Source organism: Sphaerodactylus townsendi, linkage group LG15 (genome assembly GCF_021028975.2).
Source record: "Sphaerodactylus townsendi isolate TG3544 linkage group LG15, MPM_Stown_v2.3, whole genome shotgun sequence".
Lineage (NCBI taxonomy): Eukaryota > Metazoa > Chordata > Lepidosauria > Squamata > Sphaerodactylidae > Sphaerodactylus > Sphaerodactylus townsendi.
In genome coordinates, this window is record NC_059439.1 from 27,558,237 (window position 1) to 27,578,119 (window position 19,883).

At 47.8% G+C, this 19,883-nt stretch overlaps 1 protein-coding gene across 1 annotated transcript; it reads left to right on the top strand.

Annotated features, from left to right (window-relative positions):
• The first annotated feature begins 4,687 nt into the window (after positions 1 to 4,687).
• Positions 4,688 to 13,204, top strand: LOC125444286 (17-beta-hydroxysteroid dehydrogenase 14-like). Its single transcript, XM_048516712.1, has 9 exons — positions 4,688 to 4,775; positions 4,913 to 4,957; positions 5,975 to 6,075; positions 8,039 to 8,105; positions 8,499 to 8,587; positions 8,944 to 9,048; positions 10,134 to 10,201; positions 12,435 to 12,531; positions 13,007 to 13,204. Exons 1-9 carry the CDS (start codon positions 4,688 to 4,690, stop codon positions 13,202 to 13,204), a joined length of 858 nt encoding a protein of 285 aa, XP_048372669.1.
• Positions 13,205 to 19,883: the final 6,679 nt, after the last annotated feature.

Below are 19,883 nucleotides of genomic sequence, written 5' to 3' on the forward strand. Positions count from 1 at the left end.
TATTAAACATAAAGAAATGAAAATATCAGGAGCCTCAGTGGCGTAGTAGGTTAAGAGCAGGTGGAGGAACCGAGTTTGATTCCCCGCTCTGCCGCCTGACCCGTGGAGGCTTATCTGGGGAATTCAGATTGGCCTGTGCACTCCCACACACTCCAGCTGGGTGATCTTGGGCTAGTCCAGGGGTAGGGAACCTGCGGCTCTCCAGATGTTCAGGAACTACAATTCCCATCAGCCTCTGTCAGCATGGCCAGCTTTTCGGAGCTCTCTCAACCCCGCCTACCTCACAGGGTGATTGTTGTGAGGGGGGAAGGGCAAGGAGATTGTAAGCCCCTTTGAGTCTCCTACAGGAAAGGGGAAATATAAATCCAAACTCCTCCTCCTCCTCCTCCTCCTCCTCCTCCTCCTCCTCCTCCTCCTCCTCCTCCTTCTTCTTCTTCTTCTTCTTCTTCTTCTTCTTCTTCTTCTTCTTCTTCTTCTTCTTCTTCTTCTTCTTCTTCTTCTTCTTCTTCTTCTTCTTCTTCTTCTTCCTCCAGCTCTAGACAGTTCCAAGCAGAAGTTCCAAGTATAAAAACAACACAAGGCTATTCCGCCTAAGGCAGAAGATCAACCATGAGGACAATCTTAAGAAGAATCCTGTATAAATTGAATCTCTTTCTAAAATGGTGTCAGAGGTTCTATAGAATTGGCTCATCTAGACCATTTGACCAGGAATTGAACAATAAACATTGTTTACATGTTACAGTGTGTTCGAACAATAAAAGTAATCTCTTAAATACTCTATTTTATTATACAACGTGATGAAGAAGAAGAAGAAGAAGATACAAGAGGTCATGATCATGCAGCCGTATCCTCCCTCATTTTATGAAGCAACAGCCTGCCATTTAACGGCAGTTAGCTCTCAGTAATACAACATGGAATTGGGTTGTGGGGGACATGAGGTATAACAATATGGGCTTCCATTTAGATCAGAACTCTTGGGCATCTTGGAAAATCTGATTCTCCAGATCTCTGGCAGTTTCTGCTGCCTAAAGGATTTCATGTATGAATTAATAGATATCAGGCAACTGTGCAGTGAAGCAGTCTAGGGAGGTTGGAAAATTCCAGGTGATCTGGGTGTATAAACAAACAAAACCTTTATTAGGCATAAATTGATCATGCATAAATATATAACTCATGGAGCCAGAACCGGTAACAAAAACTGAGTCATCTTCTCCACAATAAGAGGATCGTCACTGTTCAAGAGTCACACGATAGTTCGGCTTAAAGGGCCATTTGTCTTGGATAAGAGAGAGCAGCCACCTCTGAGCAGAGAATATTTTGGACAAATGAACAGAACATGCTCAAGAGTTTCCACAGAAAACAAACTCTCTCTCTGGGGTGGGGGTGGGGGGTATATTACAGAAGCATCCCTATTGTGCAGCTGATGGCAAAGCATTGCATCTGGCCCTCGTAATGACACACCTTTGTCTATGCTCAGTTAGATGGTACAAATATTTAGCAGTCTGCCATCTGGGGATATGGTCTAGGAAGGCAGGTTTTTGTTGGCAGGATGGATCTCTGAGATACAATGCTAGAGAGGATACCCTCCAAAGCAGCCATTTCCTGCAGGGAAACTGATTTCTGTTGTCTGGAGATCAGAACCAATCAGGGGCTGCCTGGCGTGGGAACCAAACTTAGAACCTATCAGAGCCCAGGGGTGGAGATGGGTGTGGCCAGGGAGGTTGGGTTGCTGTCCACATCACCCCCTCCCCCAGTAAATAGGCCCAGTTCCCACTAGACATCCCTGGGCATCTGCCAGTGCTGGGATGGGTCCTGGCATCACCCACCATGATGACCACAAGCTGGCCACCTGCCCACACATAGCAGTGGGAGTTCCCACCTTAGAAGGGGAAGGAGGAAATATCATGGGCAGTTTGTGAAGCCACAGGTGCCCTCCTCTCACCAGCGGCTCCACCTCCCGATGACTTCCATGTCCCAATCTCTGGCCATCCCCATGGCCCTTTCCGCACGGGCTAAATACGGCGCCCTGGGGACGGCAAAAACGCAAGGTTTATGGAAAACGGCGGCTTGGAGCTGCTGCCGTGCGGATGGCGGGGGTCCAATGCTCCTTCCCTCCCCCCGTGTCCGGTCCACCTACCTGCTCTCCGGCCCTCCGGCGCGTCGCCGAGGCCTGGGGACACGCCCCCTCTGCCCTGTGACTCTGGAGCGGTCACGCAGGGCAGGGGGCGTGTCCCCTGGCCTCGGCAACGGGCCGGAGGGCCAGAGAGCAGGTAGGTCGACCTGACAACGGCGCAGCGCAGTGCCGTCATCCCGGGAGGTTCTGGGACCGTTCATGCGAACGGTCCCAGAGGGGTTGGGTCGGCGTCATGTACGTCGCCCCAACCCTTACCGTGGCCGTGCGGAAACGGCCCATGAGTAGTGCAGCCAGAGAGGGGGCCACTGGGGAGAGTTCAGATGTGAGGACATTCAAGATTCCCCAATCTCCTTCTGAAAGAAGCAGAAGTGGTATGGGGCTGGAATGACCGTCATTCCACCTCGGTTAATTCCTTGCCTTGAAAATCCTACTGGGGTTTACATAAGTTGGCTGTGACTAGACAGCAGTTTACACTCATACATCTGTGATACCTCTTCCTTCACCCACCAACAGGTACCATGTTCATCTGCTGTCTCTGCCCAGGAAGAATTCTGCCCGTGCTGGTGCTATCCCTGTTGCAATGTAAAATGTACCAATCACCAAGTACTTCGCCAGCCTGCACCCTGTTCTCCCAATTGCTCCTGCCATATATATTCACCATACAGAGCCAGTGATGAAGGGATTGGAGGGACATTCCAGGGCCTTACATGCACGTTGGAAATATAAGCACTCAGAGAGCCCTATTTCAACATACCTGATGAAGGGACCTTTATAAGTTTATACCTGCAGAATCTTCTTGGTCTCTAAGGAGCTTTGGGCCTTAAATCTAGCTGTTTCCTTGCAGAATCTAGCCCATCCACAGTGTTTCTAAAACAACTGTCCAAGGAGTAGCAAAGTATTGAGGGCCACACACCTATACAAAGTCTAGCAGAGAGGGCCCAGCAGAGAAGAAATGTAGGCCGTTTCCCCACTTTTACAAATGACGTCATTTTCATCCGGTGTGGACCTTTTCAGCATGAGGGTTGTGTTCCCGGGCTTCCCCACTGCCCCGCGCTCTGCGCGGGGGTCATCAAAAGGCGCCGTTTTCAGCAGCGCCAGAAATGACACACGCTGAGAAGGCGCGAGAGCGGCAGAGTCGGGGGGGCTGCATTGTCGCTGCCCCTGTAGTGGGGAGTGCCGCTGGACGCTGCGCTACTTGGCAAGAGTAGTATGCAGCAAACGGTGAGTGGGGAAAGGCCTGTAATTGAATTTGATTTGATGGTAAGGGGCAGTGACGTAGGTATAAATTTTTTTATCGGGTGGGTTTGGTGATTGAGGGCTTTCCGGCTGTCCCAGTCCATGCGTTGTTTCAAGCATGTAATGGGAGGGGTTTGAACTCGAGAACCCCCCCTTTTTTTCCTGACGTTCCTGGTATGGGGGCAAACATTTTGCCACCAGAGGGAGAGATAGCTTGCAGTATGAACCAAACAAGGCAACAGTTACAAAAGACAAAACACTTTATTTGTGGTATAAAAATTGGCCATTGCCATAAATTTATTGGCTTAACAGAATAGCGAGTGCAAGGCGCAGCATGGGGTCTGATCCTTGCGGTGGGCAGCCCAGAAGGCTGTCCCCCAAACCCAGGGATTCCTCAAACCTGCGTGTTTGAGGAAATGAAATTGGCAGCAATGAGGAAGAAATATCAGATGGGCAGTAGACCGCTGCCTGAAAATCTCCCCCCATTCGCTGTGGGGCGCAAGCCAGCTCAGCCCACGCCTGGGCGGTAAGAGCACTGGCTTGCTCCACCCCAAACCTCATAGGGTGGTTCCCAAAATGGTTAGCAGGCAGCTAACCTGGCCAAGGATCAGTCCCACATGCGCAAACCGCCGGCAGCAGGCAAAAAGAGGCCGACATGTGGCCCGCCCCAGCCTATAAAGGCGGTGGGCGGCGACGGGGCCTGACGTCAGGACCCTGCGTTTCAGCTAGCCCCCACAGCCAATGGGCTGCGCCTCCCAGCGCCTGCACAGAGCAGCCCAGTGGCACAGCGGCCTGGCGGGAGAGGGGAAGGGAGGGCAACGCGGCGCCCTTCCCCCGGCGGCAATGGTGGACCAGGTAAGTCTGGTCCGCTTCTTTCTTGAGGAAGTGATTTTTGTAAAGAGTGAATGGGTGGGAGAGGCACAGAGGGAAAGTGAGGGCCCACCAGCCCGCCCATCCCTCTCATATTAGAAGAAATATCCTCAACAGCTGGCGAATACAACAGTTGGGGAATCAAACAAGACTTGCTTTCTTTGTATCTCCTGCCTGCCACTCCTTCACTTTAGGGCTTTTGGCTATGAACCCATTAGTTGCAGTGAATATAGGTGCTTCCAAAAAGATTCCTCCCATCCTTCTTCTCCTCCTCCCAGTTCTGGAACAAACATCTTTTATGCTCCACAATCTATTCTCAGCAAGGTAGCCACAAACCCTCCTCCCAACGCAACAATTAAGCAGTTGCATTGATCCACCCAAGAGTCTATATGTACAATGGATTTCAGGGATTTTATTCATTAAGAGACACTGAGGCAAACGGCGGAGATGGCGACACAGCTGCGTTACCCGGGCAAGGTGGTGATTGTGACCGGTGGCACCTCTGGTATTGGTCTGGCCGTCGTGAGAGAATTTGGTAAGGATGGAAAGAACTGGGTTTTTTTTTTGAAAGGCTGAAAACCCAACTGGGAAGAAAGGCAGGAATCTCTTGATGTACATCCTGGTGAGTGAGTCAAACCATTGAGTTCGGTCTCGTTTCTCCTCCTCCTCCAGTTCGCCAGGGAGCCAATGTGGTCTTCTGTTCAATACCATCCGAAGGTGAGTCTAGAACCATGAACATATATGTATAAGTTCCCTCTACTGAGATCCTTCATGAGGCAGCTTTACAAAGTTCGCATCAAGAATATTATAAAGCAGATCCTCTGAAGATGCCAGCCACAGATGCAGGCGAAACGTCAGGAGAGAATGCTGCTAGAACACGGCCATACAGCCCGGAAACCACACAGCACCCAAGTGATTCCGGCCGTGAAAGCCTTCGACAATATATTATAAAGCAGTATGAAAATGGTTCATCAAAAAAAAAAAAGAACTACAACCCAAATTAAACAGTTGAAACCTAACATTATTTTCACAAACTAGGTTTCAGAAGTCAATAGTAAAAGCAATTAGAAAAGATCTACTCCTCCAAGGGAAAACCGACAACAATGTTCAGTCCCTTCTGGGTTCTGATTACTTATCAGTCATCAACTTGGTCCAGTTTCCCTGTTCCAGTGATCAACTGTAGAGTTGCCTCCACAAGGAATTTGTTTCCCCATTGTATTAGGCTCATTCCGCACATACAGAATAATACACTTTCAAACTGCTTTCAGTGCTCTTTGAAGCTGTGCGGAATGGCAAAATCCACTTTCAAACAGTTGTGAAAGTGGTTTGAAAATGCATTATTTTGCATGTGTGGAAGGGGCCTTAGTTTCTGCTTCAGCCCTTTTAGGTTGCCTTTCTCCAAATGGAGACAACAAGCAGGAGGGAGAAGAATGCATTGTGTATTTAGAAACTTTTGTGTATTTAGAGCTTGGATACACCTAGAGCAGGGGTAGGGAACCTGCGGCTCTCCAGATGTTCAGGAACTACAATTCCCATCAGCCTCTGTCAGCATGGCCAATTGGCCATGCTGGTGGGGGCTGATGGGAATTGTAGTTCCTGAACAGCTGGAGAGCCGCAGGTTCCCTACCCCTGACCTAGAGAGAAAAATGGAGAGAGAAGCTGAAAGCCCCCCCATAAAAGGCTGGGTTAGAAGGCTTGTTCGGCTGGCAACTGTGCTGTTCCTCCACTTTGCAGCGGAAAAGGGGAAAGCAATTCAGAGAGAGCTGCAGGATTCAGGGTGCCCAGGAGATGCTTACTTCGAGGTCTGTGATGTCCGCAAGGAGGCAGACATTAAGGTAGGCTAAAACTGGGTGGGGACTGGTGCTTCCGTGCGGATTCTTCTTCGCGTCACTGTAACCATTAGTAAAATTATTCTCCATATTCTAATTCTCAAGTGTCCAAATGGTGGTGACATTGTTCTTCTTTTTCCTTGAATAATGCTCTCCTTGCATAAACTAAGCATCAGTTTGTCACCTGTGAAGTCATGTCTCTCTCCTCTTCTTAAGTTCTTTCATGTAGTTCCACTTCAACTTCTTTGTGAACTTTAAGCTTCTAGTCCTCACTGCCATAGTATGCCATTCCCATGGCATGTGTGAGACAGGGCAGGGTCACAGCTGTGTGGTATGGTAGGGGGTAGGGGGTGCGGCATCCAGGGTGAGCCCAGGACACCATTTTAGGTTGGTATCTTCCTGGACAAGGAGAAACCTCTTTTGAAAGAAAATGCTCTCCCTACAATCCTGTCTATCATGAGCTTGCTGTCCCTCACTGGATCTTCTTCTTGGTATAAAATACATTGCTCTGTTCCAATCGGAAGTTCACAATTCAGCAATCTTTATCAAGAAAAGACCAGAGCACGCTCTCCCCAAACCAAATCTGATCTTGTCCCTTATACTATATACTAGCAGGGCACTCGTGCTTAGCTACGCATACTTCATTGCAGGCTGTCTATGAATTTTGGGGTGACATTCCGCATACTTCATCACAGCCTGTTTGTGAACTTTGGGGTGACATGCAGAATATTTCCTTAGCCTGTCTGTGGACTGATGGGTTTGTTTTCGCATATTTTGCAGCAGCTTCCTGTAGTTGTCTTTTTCTAATGCAATGTGTTATTGCTCTCTTTCACTTGGTGGGCTCCAAAAGACGTCATGTGGAAGCAGCTGTTATATTTTCGGGATGCAGAAAGGATGTGTTCTGCAATTGGATGATGATGAGTGAGAAGGCTGTGAAGAGGTTCAGGGTAGGGTTGGAGGGCAGGGAGTTGGACTATATTGCCACTGCAGCACATTCCTGGGGACTCATCCCGCCACTTCAGAGCACGACACCAAGCACAGGGTGATTGGAGGCCGAGAGCAGTAAACTTGTCTCCACAGTAATCAATCTGATGTCCATATGCAAAACTCAACAAATGTTTAGTAGTCCAAGGTGATAGTGTGGTTTGTAATATATTTTGATAGTATTTGGCTGTAGTGGAGGAGTACTTTTTCACAACCTGTCTGTTAACGTTGGGGTGACATTCAGCATACTTCTTTGCAGCCTGTTTGTGAACTTTGGGGCGACATGCAGCATATTCCTCACAGCCTGTCTGTGGACTGATGGGTTTGCTTTTGCATATTTTGCAGCAGCTTCCTGTAGTTGTCTTTTTCTAATGCAGTGTGTAAAGCACTTTCTGCGTTTAATTCCTAGTCTCCCTGTAGCAGTTTCAGCAGAAGGGATAGGTTCACATGCATTGTAGAGGGCAGTGTTAGAGTGCATTTGGCACACCTTGGTGAAGGACATGAAGCTGGTTGTGTTTAACTGTCACTCTTAGAATGGTCGTGCAACATGTCTGTGTACTGAGCGGTTGGTTTGCCCTTAGAATGTTCGCGCAGATGGCCAGAGATGAGCAGTAGATACAGTAAATAGGTAATAAATTGAGTGGAAGTTAATATTTTGGGAAATCCTTTCTTAGTGAGCACCGGGAGTACATAAGGAACAGGTGTGCCAAATTTCATGTGTGTGGTTTCGGTAGTTTTTGAATTCTGTTGATGAGTCAGTGGTATTTCGCATTTATATATATAGATTCACCTTCTTTGGTTTTTCTTTTCCTCTCTTCCCTGTGGCTCCTTTTCTACCCAGCCTTCTTGGTCTTGCTCTCAACTCTCGGAGCACGTGGCAATCAGGGCAGTTGTGATGGTGGCAGGGCCTTGTCAGTCTGGACAGGGCTCTTGACCGTTGTTAATATTGTCCCGTCTGAGAACACTTTCATCCCTGTTCCTGCAGAGGTTGATTTCGGCTACTCTGGAACGTTATGGGTGCCTCGACTGCTTGGTGAACAATGCTGGAGATGGTACGAGATTTTCGGACGGTTGGGCGTGAGTAACAACAACAAAAGCTGTTTATTGGCGTATAAGTGGGATGAGGGTGTTTCTTGTATGTTCAGTAGACGGAATGAACTTATCCAACCATTAGTTCCAGGAACTATATCTTCACAGGTTTACGAAGGAAGTAAAGAAATGACAGTGCCCTTATCATATAACATGTTTGTATGAAGGTCTTAGGACTCCCTTCTCTGAAGCCACACATCTCCCGCATTAACACATTCCCAAGGAAGGTTTTCTTCACTTCAAGATTAGTTAGCTTGTGGACTTTGATGTTCCAGGGTATAGTGATGGGATCTTTTGCTCTTTGTGGATTTTGCCTCTGTGAAATACACTTCCATTGTATATCCTCTTGCAAACAGCTAGAATTGACAAGATAGATGATGTGACTGCCCAAGACGTCCGCAACGTCATGGAACTCAACACTCTGAGCATTTTGTTAGCATCAAAGGTGAGTGTCTCTAACTTGCAAGGAGTTTCCCTTTTCCCTGAGGTCAGTTGGCTTCATCCAGGGTTGAAAGTGATGTAGTCAATCTATACCACTCAAAGGTGCAATGCTTTACGCAATATTAGGTTCTCTTGCAGCCTAAATCAAAATGATTAGCGGAGTCTGTAAGTAACACTTTCGAGGGCTTGCTTTACACCTTGCCATCTCCAGCTGCAAGAATTTCTACTTGCTGTTTCTGTGCCAACAGGCAATGTTAAGCTAGCTGTGTTAACATAATAGTTTGAGTCCAACATATGGTAGCTTCATGAATTTCTGTTTTGAGATCAGGCACATTTTTTCTTGTCGTGTTTTGTGAACAGTATGCGCTGCCCTACTTACGGGAAACAAGAGGAAACATCATCAACATGGCCAGTATTATTGGTGTGATTGGGCTGAAAAACAGAGTGACGTATTCCCTAAGCAAGGTAAGGCTGACTCACAGACAAAATGGTTGCTAATTTTTTTAAGGTTTCTACCCTCGTGCCTTTAATAGTATCTTGAAAAGCAGATGAAGTTCTGAAAAGTTCCAAACTATAAAAATAATAGCAGGTACAATGAAAACTATCATTTATTGTACAGAGAAGCAGCTAACGCACTGATTAAAAAAGTAAAAGGTAAATGTTTATTAGGAACTCCATTTAGGATAGGAAAGAGAGAAAGATAGCAGGCTGCTACCTTGCTAGCTAGGAGGGGCCAATTTGCTGGTGATCCCCGCCCCCTCTATGATGCGGCTGGCCTCCACCAGGGCCAGGGCTTTTACGGCCCTGGCCCCTGCCTGGTGGAATGCCTCTAGACCTTCCTCTAGACCTTAATGAGTTCCTCTAGACCTTAATGAGTTCCTCTAGACCTTAATGAGTTCCGCAGGGCCTGTAAGACTGAGCTATTCCACCGGGCCTTTGGGGAGACCAGCTGCTGATGTGGGTGCCTGAAACATTCTGAGAAACATTCTAAAACCCACTGTCCCTCTCTTAAGAGGAGTTTTAATAGCCGGATGCCATCTATTTTAAACTTAAATTGGTTTGATAATTGAATGCTGCATTTTAAGTCTTAATTTAAATTTGTATTCTGTTTTATGGTTTGTTGGGTTGTACACCGCCCTGAGCCCTTTGGGGGAGGGCGGTATAAAAATGAAATAATTAATAAACAAACAAACAAATAAATAAATAAATTATAGCTGACCACTTGCCCTCCCACTGAGGGGTCTTCTCAGTTCCTCTGCACATTACAAACGGGTCTTCCAGGGATAGTGATGACTCAGGGACTGAAAGTCAAGTGTTGATGGATGAGAACGTCAGCCTCTGTACGTTCTCTCCTGCCATCAGCAGGGCTTCCAAGAGGCCTTGAGAAAAATATCCAGCCTCTTTAGTGGAAACTTAATAACTTCCTTGATTGAAAGCGTTATTGACATCCACATTATTTATGCATATCAGACTGTACTCAAAGGCATAAATGGAGACCAAGACATTTACGGTCAGTTGGCAACCACGCTTGTTGTGTGTTTCCCTTGCAGGGTGCGATTATTGCAATGACCAAAACTCTGGCCATAGATGAGAGCAAATACGGAGTCCGAGTCAACTGGTAAGAGAGATTATTATCCATACAGAACTCTTGATCTACGTGGCCTTTGGCAGGATAATTTCATGGAAGAAAGACAGGTCCTCCTAACCTTTACCCCAGCGCCAGGAGCTCTCAGTTGTTATTGTCACAGCTGATTTATGGGTTTAGAGTTTTCAAGGGAAGAGATTTCTGGAGGTGGTTTGCCATTGCTTTCCTCCACGTCATGCCCCTGGTGTTCCTTTGAGGTCTTGCCAGAATTGAGGCTGAGAATACGCGACTGGGCCAAAGTCACCCAACAAGCTTCCATGGCACGAGTGGGGTTTTTAGGCAAGGTTTTTTTGCTGAAAGAAATAAAAAGTTTATAGATGGAGAAACATAACAAATGCTAAGACGCCACTGGCGCTGAAAGAGATCGCCTGTTCTGTAGCCCTCAATCACCATTTGGGGTGCCATAAGTCCATTTTGAGCTATGGAGGGGAGTCTGGACGGGGAGTCTCTGGCATTTGCTGCCTGCCTCTCTGTTCTGCCTGGAAGCCCTCTGAATGTGGCACAGCCGTGTGGCAATTGTGCCATCCATGGTTGCCTGTGCCCTGTGGATCGGGCAGTAAGACCCCCACCATTCTGCAACCTGGCTGTAAGTCTCCCACCATTCTGTTATGTCCACCACCACCATTCTGTTTACAGAATCCCAGCGGAGATTGTTTGGTGAAATATATTATAGTTGTACTGGAGTCAAGTGATTAGTTGCAGAACTGAGAAGGGGGTGAAGGAAGCAATAATCATTATTTTTAAAAAAAACGGATTCAATTTTTACTATTGCTTTTTCTTGTGCTGGAAACCAATGATTTGTTACTTCCCCAAAAATTGAGATTGCAGAGGCTGCACCTCATGTCCCATTATTATTGGATAGAGAAATTTGTGATTAGGAGTGCAGGCTGACATCTATACATATAAAAAGCTAACAGTGACTTTGTTAGTCACGCCCCAAACGCCAAAACAGCTGGACAGATCGCTCCCAAATTTTCACATGACGCTCCTCCCTGTTCTGGGCAGGTAATCGGACCTTCAAATCGCCGAAAGTCCATACCTGAGCAAGGTAAAACGTCTTTTTCCTGGTGCACCAGGCCATGAAGCTAGCTGTGTTTAACTGTCACCCTTAGAATGTTGGTGCAGCCTGTCTGTCTGTGGCCTGAGGGCTTGGTATGAGGGCTTAGGATGTTCACGCAGATGGGCAGAGATGAGCAGTGAAAATGGTAAATAGGCAATACTGTTAGGTAATATGAGTGGAAGTGAAACACATACACACTTTGCCGTGTGAGATGTCAGGTGGGGTTCCCCCCCTCACACGCAGTTAACTTTCACTCTCTGTGCCTCACCCACTGCTATCACACAACACACATCCAGCTCATCCTCACACACCTCACTAAGCCCTTCCTCACATCCAACCACCACTTACCCACTTCCTCACCCATATTCGCCACAGCTCTCTTTTACTAAAAGCGAGCTGGAATTTGCCTTTTTCTTCTAAGACGATCCGCGGGGTGGGGGCGAACCAACACTACTGGCTCCGCTTCTTTTGCACGTTGCCCTTTACGAACCCAGGGAGCTGGCCTCGATCTGAGCGCCTCACCACCCTTCCTCTGCTGCCTGACTGGGATAGCCTGCTTGCCCCAGTTCTGCCTTCCCCAAGCCAGGACTGTGTGTGTCAACCAGCCTCATGGACAGCGGGATTCGCAGTTACGTTGTGGAAAGGAAAGGGTTACCTTATACTAAAGGAAAGGGTTACCTTATACTATATTCGCAGTTACGTTGTGGAAAGGAAAGGGTTACCTTATACTAAAGGAAAGGAAAGGGTTACCTTATACTTAAGGAAAGGGTTACCTTATACTATATTTGCAGTTACGTTGTGGAAAGGAAAGGGTTACCTTATACTAAAAAACAAGACACCACCATATAACAATGTGAATTGAAAAGGGAAAGAGGGATTCCATTTGACCACCCCAAAAGGCTATGCTGAGGATCATTGGACCTGCATGGACATCTGTGTGGGTTGCGGACTGTGATGAGAAGGACGATTGCCATGCTTGCCATGCCCGGTCCCCACTAGTAGTTTATATATTGTGTAAAATTGTGAGGTCATCATGGAAACTGATACATGAGACACTTCTCCAGACACATTCATTCAGGGAAATAGTTGATTGTATTTCATGATTCCCTGACCTTTTAAAAAATTCCTAAACATTTTGAATTTTAGCATCTCACCAGGTAGTATCTGGACTCCTTGGTGGGAAAGGAATGCAAATCAGACCCCGAATCCAGAGGCCACACTCCAGGAACTCAAGAGTTATCAGGCAAGTGTGTTGTGGGGAAACAGGAATGGTGCTGCTGTTGATAAATGGCTTGACTTAAGGTTGCCATCCTGATGGTGGGACCTGATGTTCTTCTTGCTACACAGATCCGCGCTCAGGAGAAACGGAAGCCCTAGAGTGTCTACAGAAGGTGGATGCTCTTGGACATCCATATCTCCTACAGTACAAGCATACGCACAGAGCTCTCTCCCCCTCCCCAAACTTGTCCCTCCCCGAGCACTTCCTTTAGATCTCCCATGTTGGCAGCCATACTTCTACTGCATGTAGGATGGTAACAATAAGAAGGGCAGCGAATACAGAAACCCTGAATGTTAGAAGCCTGCCCCCAGAAAATCTGAATTCTACTGCTAGAAAATCCTGCCCCACACAGATTCGGCATCTGAGACCTCATGATCTAATCTCACATGAGCTGAGCACAGAAGTCTACATTTATCCCTCTTCTCTTGAACTCTTACAGCTACTGGGACGTTTTGGGACCCCAGAAGAAGTGGCTTTGGCTGCCCTGTATCTTGCCGCTGATGGAACTTTCTGCACTGGTTTCAACCTTATACTCAGTGGTGGAGGTGAAGTTGGCTTTGGGAAGAAGGCCCAGGTGGATTCTGAGCCTGACGCATGTGCAAGTGGAAACTCACAAGACTCCTTCATCAAGCAATAGGGCTGCAAGTAGGTGCGGGGTAGATGGTTCTTCACAGCCCATTCAGTGCCAGAGGTTGAGACACTGTTCAAGACAGCCTTAAAATTGCTCTCCCTCTGGTGACTGGTCATTGAGAGTCTGGCCTAATGGGACAGCCCTGCAGAGTAGGAAAGTAGGAGTGGAGAAGAGATGATTAAGGGTAAGAGTTTGGTGCAAGTAACCAAACCAATTTTTGCTTTTAAGAACCTTTGGCTTTTACTAACAGTTGAAAGTGTATAGATTTCCTGTGTGTGTGTGTGTTTTGGGTGGGGTTCTTGGGGTGTGATGTTTTGAATAGTTTACGTAGTAAAATGCATGGTACTGCAGAACATTTAAAGTGTTTCACTTTAGCTGTATGGATTCTTGGGTGTGTGTGCATGGACTGTGTTTTTTGAGGGGGGGGGGTCTTCTCCCAGTTGGTTAACCCCCATCTCCTGTTAGCTCCCATTGGAAATAATGTGGGATGGGGCACCCACTTTGGGGGTCCATATCTCTGGACTCCTAAAACAAATTTCACCAAACTCGGGAGGCATCATCAGGACAGGCTACGCTACCTTTAAAAATGCGCCCCCTGCAGGCCGAAATGTGAAAAAACACCAAAAAATACCTCCCAAAAGCCCGAATACGTTGCATTTGGATTCGTGCAGATTCGTGCAGGACATGCCTGAGTCGAATCTGGTATTCGTTGTATCCGAATCTCCAAGCCTAGATAGAAAGAAGGGTCATCAGACCTTTTGGGGCAATTGATATGTAAGAATGATATTTTTGTATCATGGCGTTTATTATGTTTAAGCAATTGCTTGTATATACTGCACTTGAGGTGATGGATTTAAGGTGCATATAGTATCTTTCACACATTGTATTTATATATAAACAGCCAATCGTAGCAAAAGTTTGCAACGTTTCTTTTTCTTTTTCTCCTTCGACTCCATATATTCCGTCGCATTCTGTAAGTAATGGAAAAACTGGATTCTGTTATCATTAAATATAAAGAGTGGCCCTGAATCAGTGGGGCCCGCTATTGTTGCCCGGGATGGCCCCGCCTTGTCTGCACTTAGAAGAGTGGAAGGCAGGTGGCACTATGGACATCAGTGTCATGACGACATCATCAGGAGGGGTGGCCGGGAGCCTATATGGGGCTTCGGCTCGGTCTTTGGCTGCTCCCCTGGGGCTGTGTGGCACCAATGGGGCTGTGTGGCACCAAGTTTGAGTTTGGTGAGTAAAAAAGTTCCAGGGCCCTTCTTCCAGCCCCCAGCCTCATGGTGTGGCCTGGACTTCGGAGCCACCCGGGCTTCCCCAGGAGGGGACGGGGAGTGCGGGAAACAACCAGAACCTTCTGCAGCTTATTGAGGCTGGCATGGTCCTCCTGTGGGGGCGGGAATCCTTGTGTGAGGGGGAGGTGGCCCGGCCTTCGAACCACCTCCGGAGCGGCCGTCCAGCAGGCTGGGGAAGGTGGTCCAGCCTTTGAAGCTGTGGGGGAAATTCAGCCTCCAGCAAGCAGGCTGCTGGCTGCGATTCTCCTCCCTGCCTGTGTCCAGGGGTTGGGGGGAAACGCAGCCCCAGCCAGGTGGCCTGCATAGACTGGGTCAGCCTCGTCTGGTACCAGCCCTCAGCAGGCTGTGAGTCTCCGGAGTGCAGGATGCTGGTCATGATCCTCACTGGGGGGGGGAGGTGGGAGGCTGGAGGAATATCCAGCACCAGCATGCAGCAATGCCGGCTCCAATCTTTCCGTGTGCGGGGGGCACATGGCCCCAGGCAGTTGGCCAGGCCTCGGCATGAAGCCTGCCAGCTGCAATCCCCGAGGGGGAGGGGTGTAATCCTGCCCCAGCCTCCAGTTGGCGGCATGCCCGCAGCGGAGCTTCGACCGGCGGGCACCTGGCTGCCTTCTTCACCTTGGAGGAAGGGTAGAAAGTCCAGCCCTCAGCAAGCGCAAGGTCCTGGTTTTTTGTGAACCCCAAAGGCTATCCTGTATGGAAACATTGGACTGCCCCTGACCTGGATGGCCCAGGCTAGCCAGATCTTGTCAGATCTCTGAAGCTAAGCAGGGTCATCCCTGGTTAATATTTGGATGGGGGACCGCCAAGGAATACCTAGGTTGCCATGCAAAGGAAGGCAACCAGCTCTGTTAATCTCTTACCTTGAAAACTCTAAAGGCACTGGGGTGCTGTGTGGTTTCCAGGCTGTATGGCCGTGTTCTAGCAGCATTCTCTTTTGACTTTTCACCTGCATGTGTGGCTGGCATCTTCAGAGGATCTGAGTTGCCAGCCACAGATGCAGGTGAAACGTCAGGAGAGAATGCTGCTAGAACACGGCCATACAGCCCGGAAACCACACAGCACCCCGGTGATTCCGGCCGTGAAAGCCTTCGACAATACTCTAAAGGCACTTTTGCACATGCAGAATAATGCACAATTGTTTGCAAGTGGACTTTGCTGTTTTCAGCAGAGATCTCTGACTTCCCGCCATTCGGCACAGATCTCTGACTTCCCCCCATTCTGTTAGATTTTCCTTCTCTGGTCAGAAGGCGGCAACCATGGTTAGTGTTTGCTGAGACAGGTTTAGGCCAGCAATAACTTCCTCCTCTTGATCAACTAATGTCCTTCTCTTTCTGGTGAGGTGCAGCAATAGGGAGAATTGGAGTGACTTTCCACAAGAGTAAATGATGCCAAAGAAATATTATTGGTAGGATTTTTGAAAACGGAGGAGAGCTGCAGCCCTCCCAGAAGAGAGGCTTTAGATCTTAGAAACCTGATACCTTTTTATCACAGAAATGCAGGGAATCCTGCTTAAATTCACACAAGAGTGAGGTACATTAAACCTGATCAGCGACACAAAGGGATGTTGAAAGCTACCACTGATCCTTACTAAGATGCCGTTAATGGATAAGCAAAGGAATGCCTAGTTTCAACCATCAAGATCAAGTTATAGCGTTTTCATAATAACAATCCAGGCCAAGGAGGAAATAGATTTTTTAAGCGTAAGTATTCATTTTATGGTTCAGTAGGTCATGACACGAGGGAATGTTTTTGCTTGGTTTTATTAAAGTCATGATTGGCAGGAGAATGTTTGCAAACGTTCAGGTAGGTCACCCACATTGAAAATGTGCTATGAATTAGGCATCTCTTTAAGTCAGCTACCCTGGTTTCAGGGATGTGGCCAACCCCCCACCTCCCCTTGATGCCACTCTGCTTCCCCCCTCTCCCCGAGAATGCTTGCACTCAGTCTGAGGAATCATTTCCCCTTTTGGGTCTTTTGTGAATCATATTTATTTTACCCTAGAGACTTATTTGTGGCTTAGGCCCTTTCCCGCTGCACTGCAGAAAGGGCACCCCTGCCACCAGCAGGAATCCCTGCGGTGATGGAGGGGTGGGGCACAGTTCGCATGGGCCCTTGCACAGACATGCCTCTCCCCCATCCCCCCACACTCACCTCGTCATCCTGTGTCTAGCCCTGCTGGACTACTAAGACCCACCCACACTGCCCTCTGAGCCTCCAGGGGTTGGAGGGACAGCGAGGGAGGGTCTCAGCAGTCCCGGTGGAGGCTGACGCAGGATAACCCGAGGTGAGTCGAGAGACTAGCCGAGAGAAAACAGTGTGTTCCGGCCGGTGCCCGTTTGCACCTTGGCTTAGGAACACACTGTTTTCCAAAAACCTCCCTCCAGGAGGGAGGTTTTGGGGTGCTTGACCTGACACCGCTCTGGGAAGGTGGAGGGGAGCCAGGGCAGCACTGCTGCATTTCAGCAGCGCCATATATTCTGGCTTCAACATAGGGACGGCATTTGGGCCGTGCTTAAGTATTTTGGAGCGTCTTGAGAGCCTGGCGCCTGATGCAGTCGCAAGAAAAAGGAATCAATCATTTGGGGAATCACCAACAAAATGGCTTCCTGGTTAATACCAGGGATTGGTGTCTATGGCACAGATCCCAGCTAAGAGTGGGTGCAAATCTGTCCCAGCAGTCAAGGCTTTGAAAATGTTATTGTAATAGGGTTTCCAGTAGGAGCGGAGGAAGCTGAGAAGAGGACAGCTGTGAAAAGGTTACCCAAAAGCTGGGTTCCTCACACCGATAGCATTACCAAGAACCAGGGTCAGCTATCCAGATAATCTCAAACAGCTGACATTTTAAAATGTTATTAAAAATAAAGAGAAAGAAATAAGATGTATTTATTTTATTTTATTTATTATTTATTTATTATTTAAATTTATAGACCGCCCAATCCCCAAGGAGATCTGGGCGAGTGCACTGTACTAATCTATATACAATATGCAATAGGGTCACAATGACCATATACACTAAAATCCACTAAAACCATTAAAACCATTAAAACCATTCAGTTATTTCTCAGTTATTTCTCAGCTCTAGATGGTTTCAAGTATAAAAACAATACAGTCCAAGACCATTTTAGCCTAAGGTAGAAGAACAATCACAAGAAAAAAAATCTTAAAGAAGACTCCTTTATAAACTAGAGGCCCCTTCCGCACATAAAATAATGCATTTTCAAACCCACTTTCACAACTGTTTGCAAGTGGGTTTTGCCATTCACTTACAACTTAAAAGAGCACTGAAAGCAGTTTAGAGATTGCATTATTCTGCATGTGCGGAATGAGCCTGAATCTCTTTCTGAGGAATGTTTCTAAGAAAACGCACTCCTATGTCGAGTCTAGAAGGGAAGGCCCAGAGGAGAAGTGTAATTGAATTTGAAGAGATGCTATGGGGGGAAAACATTTTTATTGAGGGAAGTGGTTTTAGTAAAGGGTGAATGGGTGGGAGAGGCAAAGAGGGAATAGGAAGGCTCACTAGCCCATTCACCCCTCTTGTATTAGAAGAAATATCCTCAACAGCAAGGTCATGAACGGGGAATCCAACAAGACTTGCTTTCTTTTTTATCTCTTGTCTACCACTCCTTCACTTTAGGGCTTTTGGCAATGAACCCATCAGTTGCAGTAAATATAGGTTCTTTAGAAAAAAAACTTCCTCTCGTCCTTCTTCTCCCGGTTGTGAAACAAATAATTTTCATGCTCCACAACCTGCTCTTAACATGAAGGCACAAACCCTCTTCCCAATACAACAATTAAGCAGTTGCTTTGCTCCGCTTAAGAGCCTATATAGCCAAAGCTCTACATTAGTTTTATTCATTAAGAGATGCAGGAGCAAACAGAGGAGATGGCGACACAGCTTTCGTTACCCAGGCAAGGTGGTGATCGTGACCGGTGGCACCTCTGGCATTGGTCTGGCCACCGTGAGAGGTACTAGTAAGGATGGAAAAAAAAAACTGGGGATGGAGGGAGAGAGGGAATTGCTGCAACAGGTGCTGTGGCCAAACCTGCCAGGAAGGCAAGGAAGTCTTGCTCATCTAATGTGGGATGGAGAGAAACTGGGGAGAGAGAGGAAAGGAGTCCTTTTTATATCCTCCAGAGGCACGTTTGTCCAGAAATCTCAAAAAGGACTCAGGTAGTACTACCTTCCAGCATAAGGTCTTGAGATTTTTTCATTAGCCATTGACATGCCACAAGACTATATTAGGAAATTATAGCTCTCTCGTGTCTCCCTCCCTCTCTCTGCACCTGCTGAATTTCCAACCTGTTGTAATGCTCTTCCAGAACAGTCTGCCAGAATACAGATACACTTCTTGATACTGGGACTTTCCAGTCTGTGGCAGGAGGCAGGGGGTAGGGATGCCAACCTCCTGGAGTGGGACCTGGGGATTCCTTGGAATCCTGTTAATTTGGAGCAGCAGTGGCGCTTGGGAGGTTAAGAGCTCGTGTATCTAATCTGGAGGAACCGAGGTTTGATTCCCAGCTCTGCATACAGGCACAATGGAGGCTTATCTGGGAAATTCAGATTAGCCTGTGCACTCCCACACATGCCAGCTGGGTCACCTTGGGCTAGTCACAGCTACAGAGCTCTCTCCAGCCCCACCTACCGTGCCTCACAGGGTGTTTGTTGTGAGGGGGGAAGAACTAAGGAGATTGTAAGCTTCTTCTTCTTCTTAATTTTCAAGGGAGTCACGGATGGCAGCATTAAGCGGTTGGCTTGAACAGGATGAGAACCTAAAAGCCAAAGGAAATCCAAGACTGTACTTTCAAATTTAATGCGCAAGGGATTTTTCCAATTTCCCGCTCCAGTTGAAGGGAATATCCATGGGCTTCCTGAAGTGATCTGGTTGACCAGTTGGGGAAGGAAGAAAAATAGTTTGGATGGCCCTTTGAAATGTGCCAGTAAGGGCTCTTTCCTTGTTTTATTGATTAAGCTTCATTTTATACCCCACTTTCCCTCCCAGCTTGGATCCAAAGTGGCTTCAGCAAATTCAACACGCACGCTTCAGCCAATGGGGAGGCGGGGGGAGGCCGGGCTCAGGGCTTAAATAGGCCGTAGCCCCCACCTCCTAAGATATGGTGACCAGCCGTCCTGCTTTTGGTGGGACATTCCCGCCTTCTTGAACTTGCCCCGCGGCCTGCGGGTTTTCCCCAAAGTCCCGGGTTTTGGAAGGCTGCCTTGCACTGCCTGCTGGGGCTCAAGGTAGTCCCGGCAGCCTCCCGCCACGGCCACAGGAGCCACACAGCATTCTGGGGGGCACTGCATGCGTTTCCAGCCCTGTGACAGGGCGAGAAGCGGCAGCGCCCCTTAAGGCAGTGCTCCCCTGCGACTGCTTAGCCAGTGTCT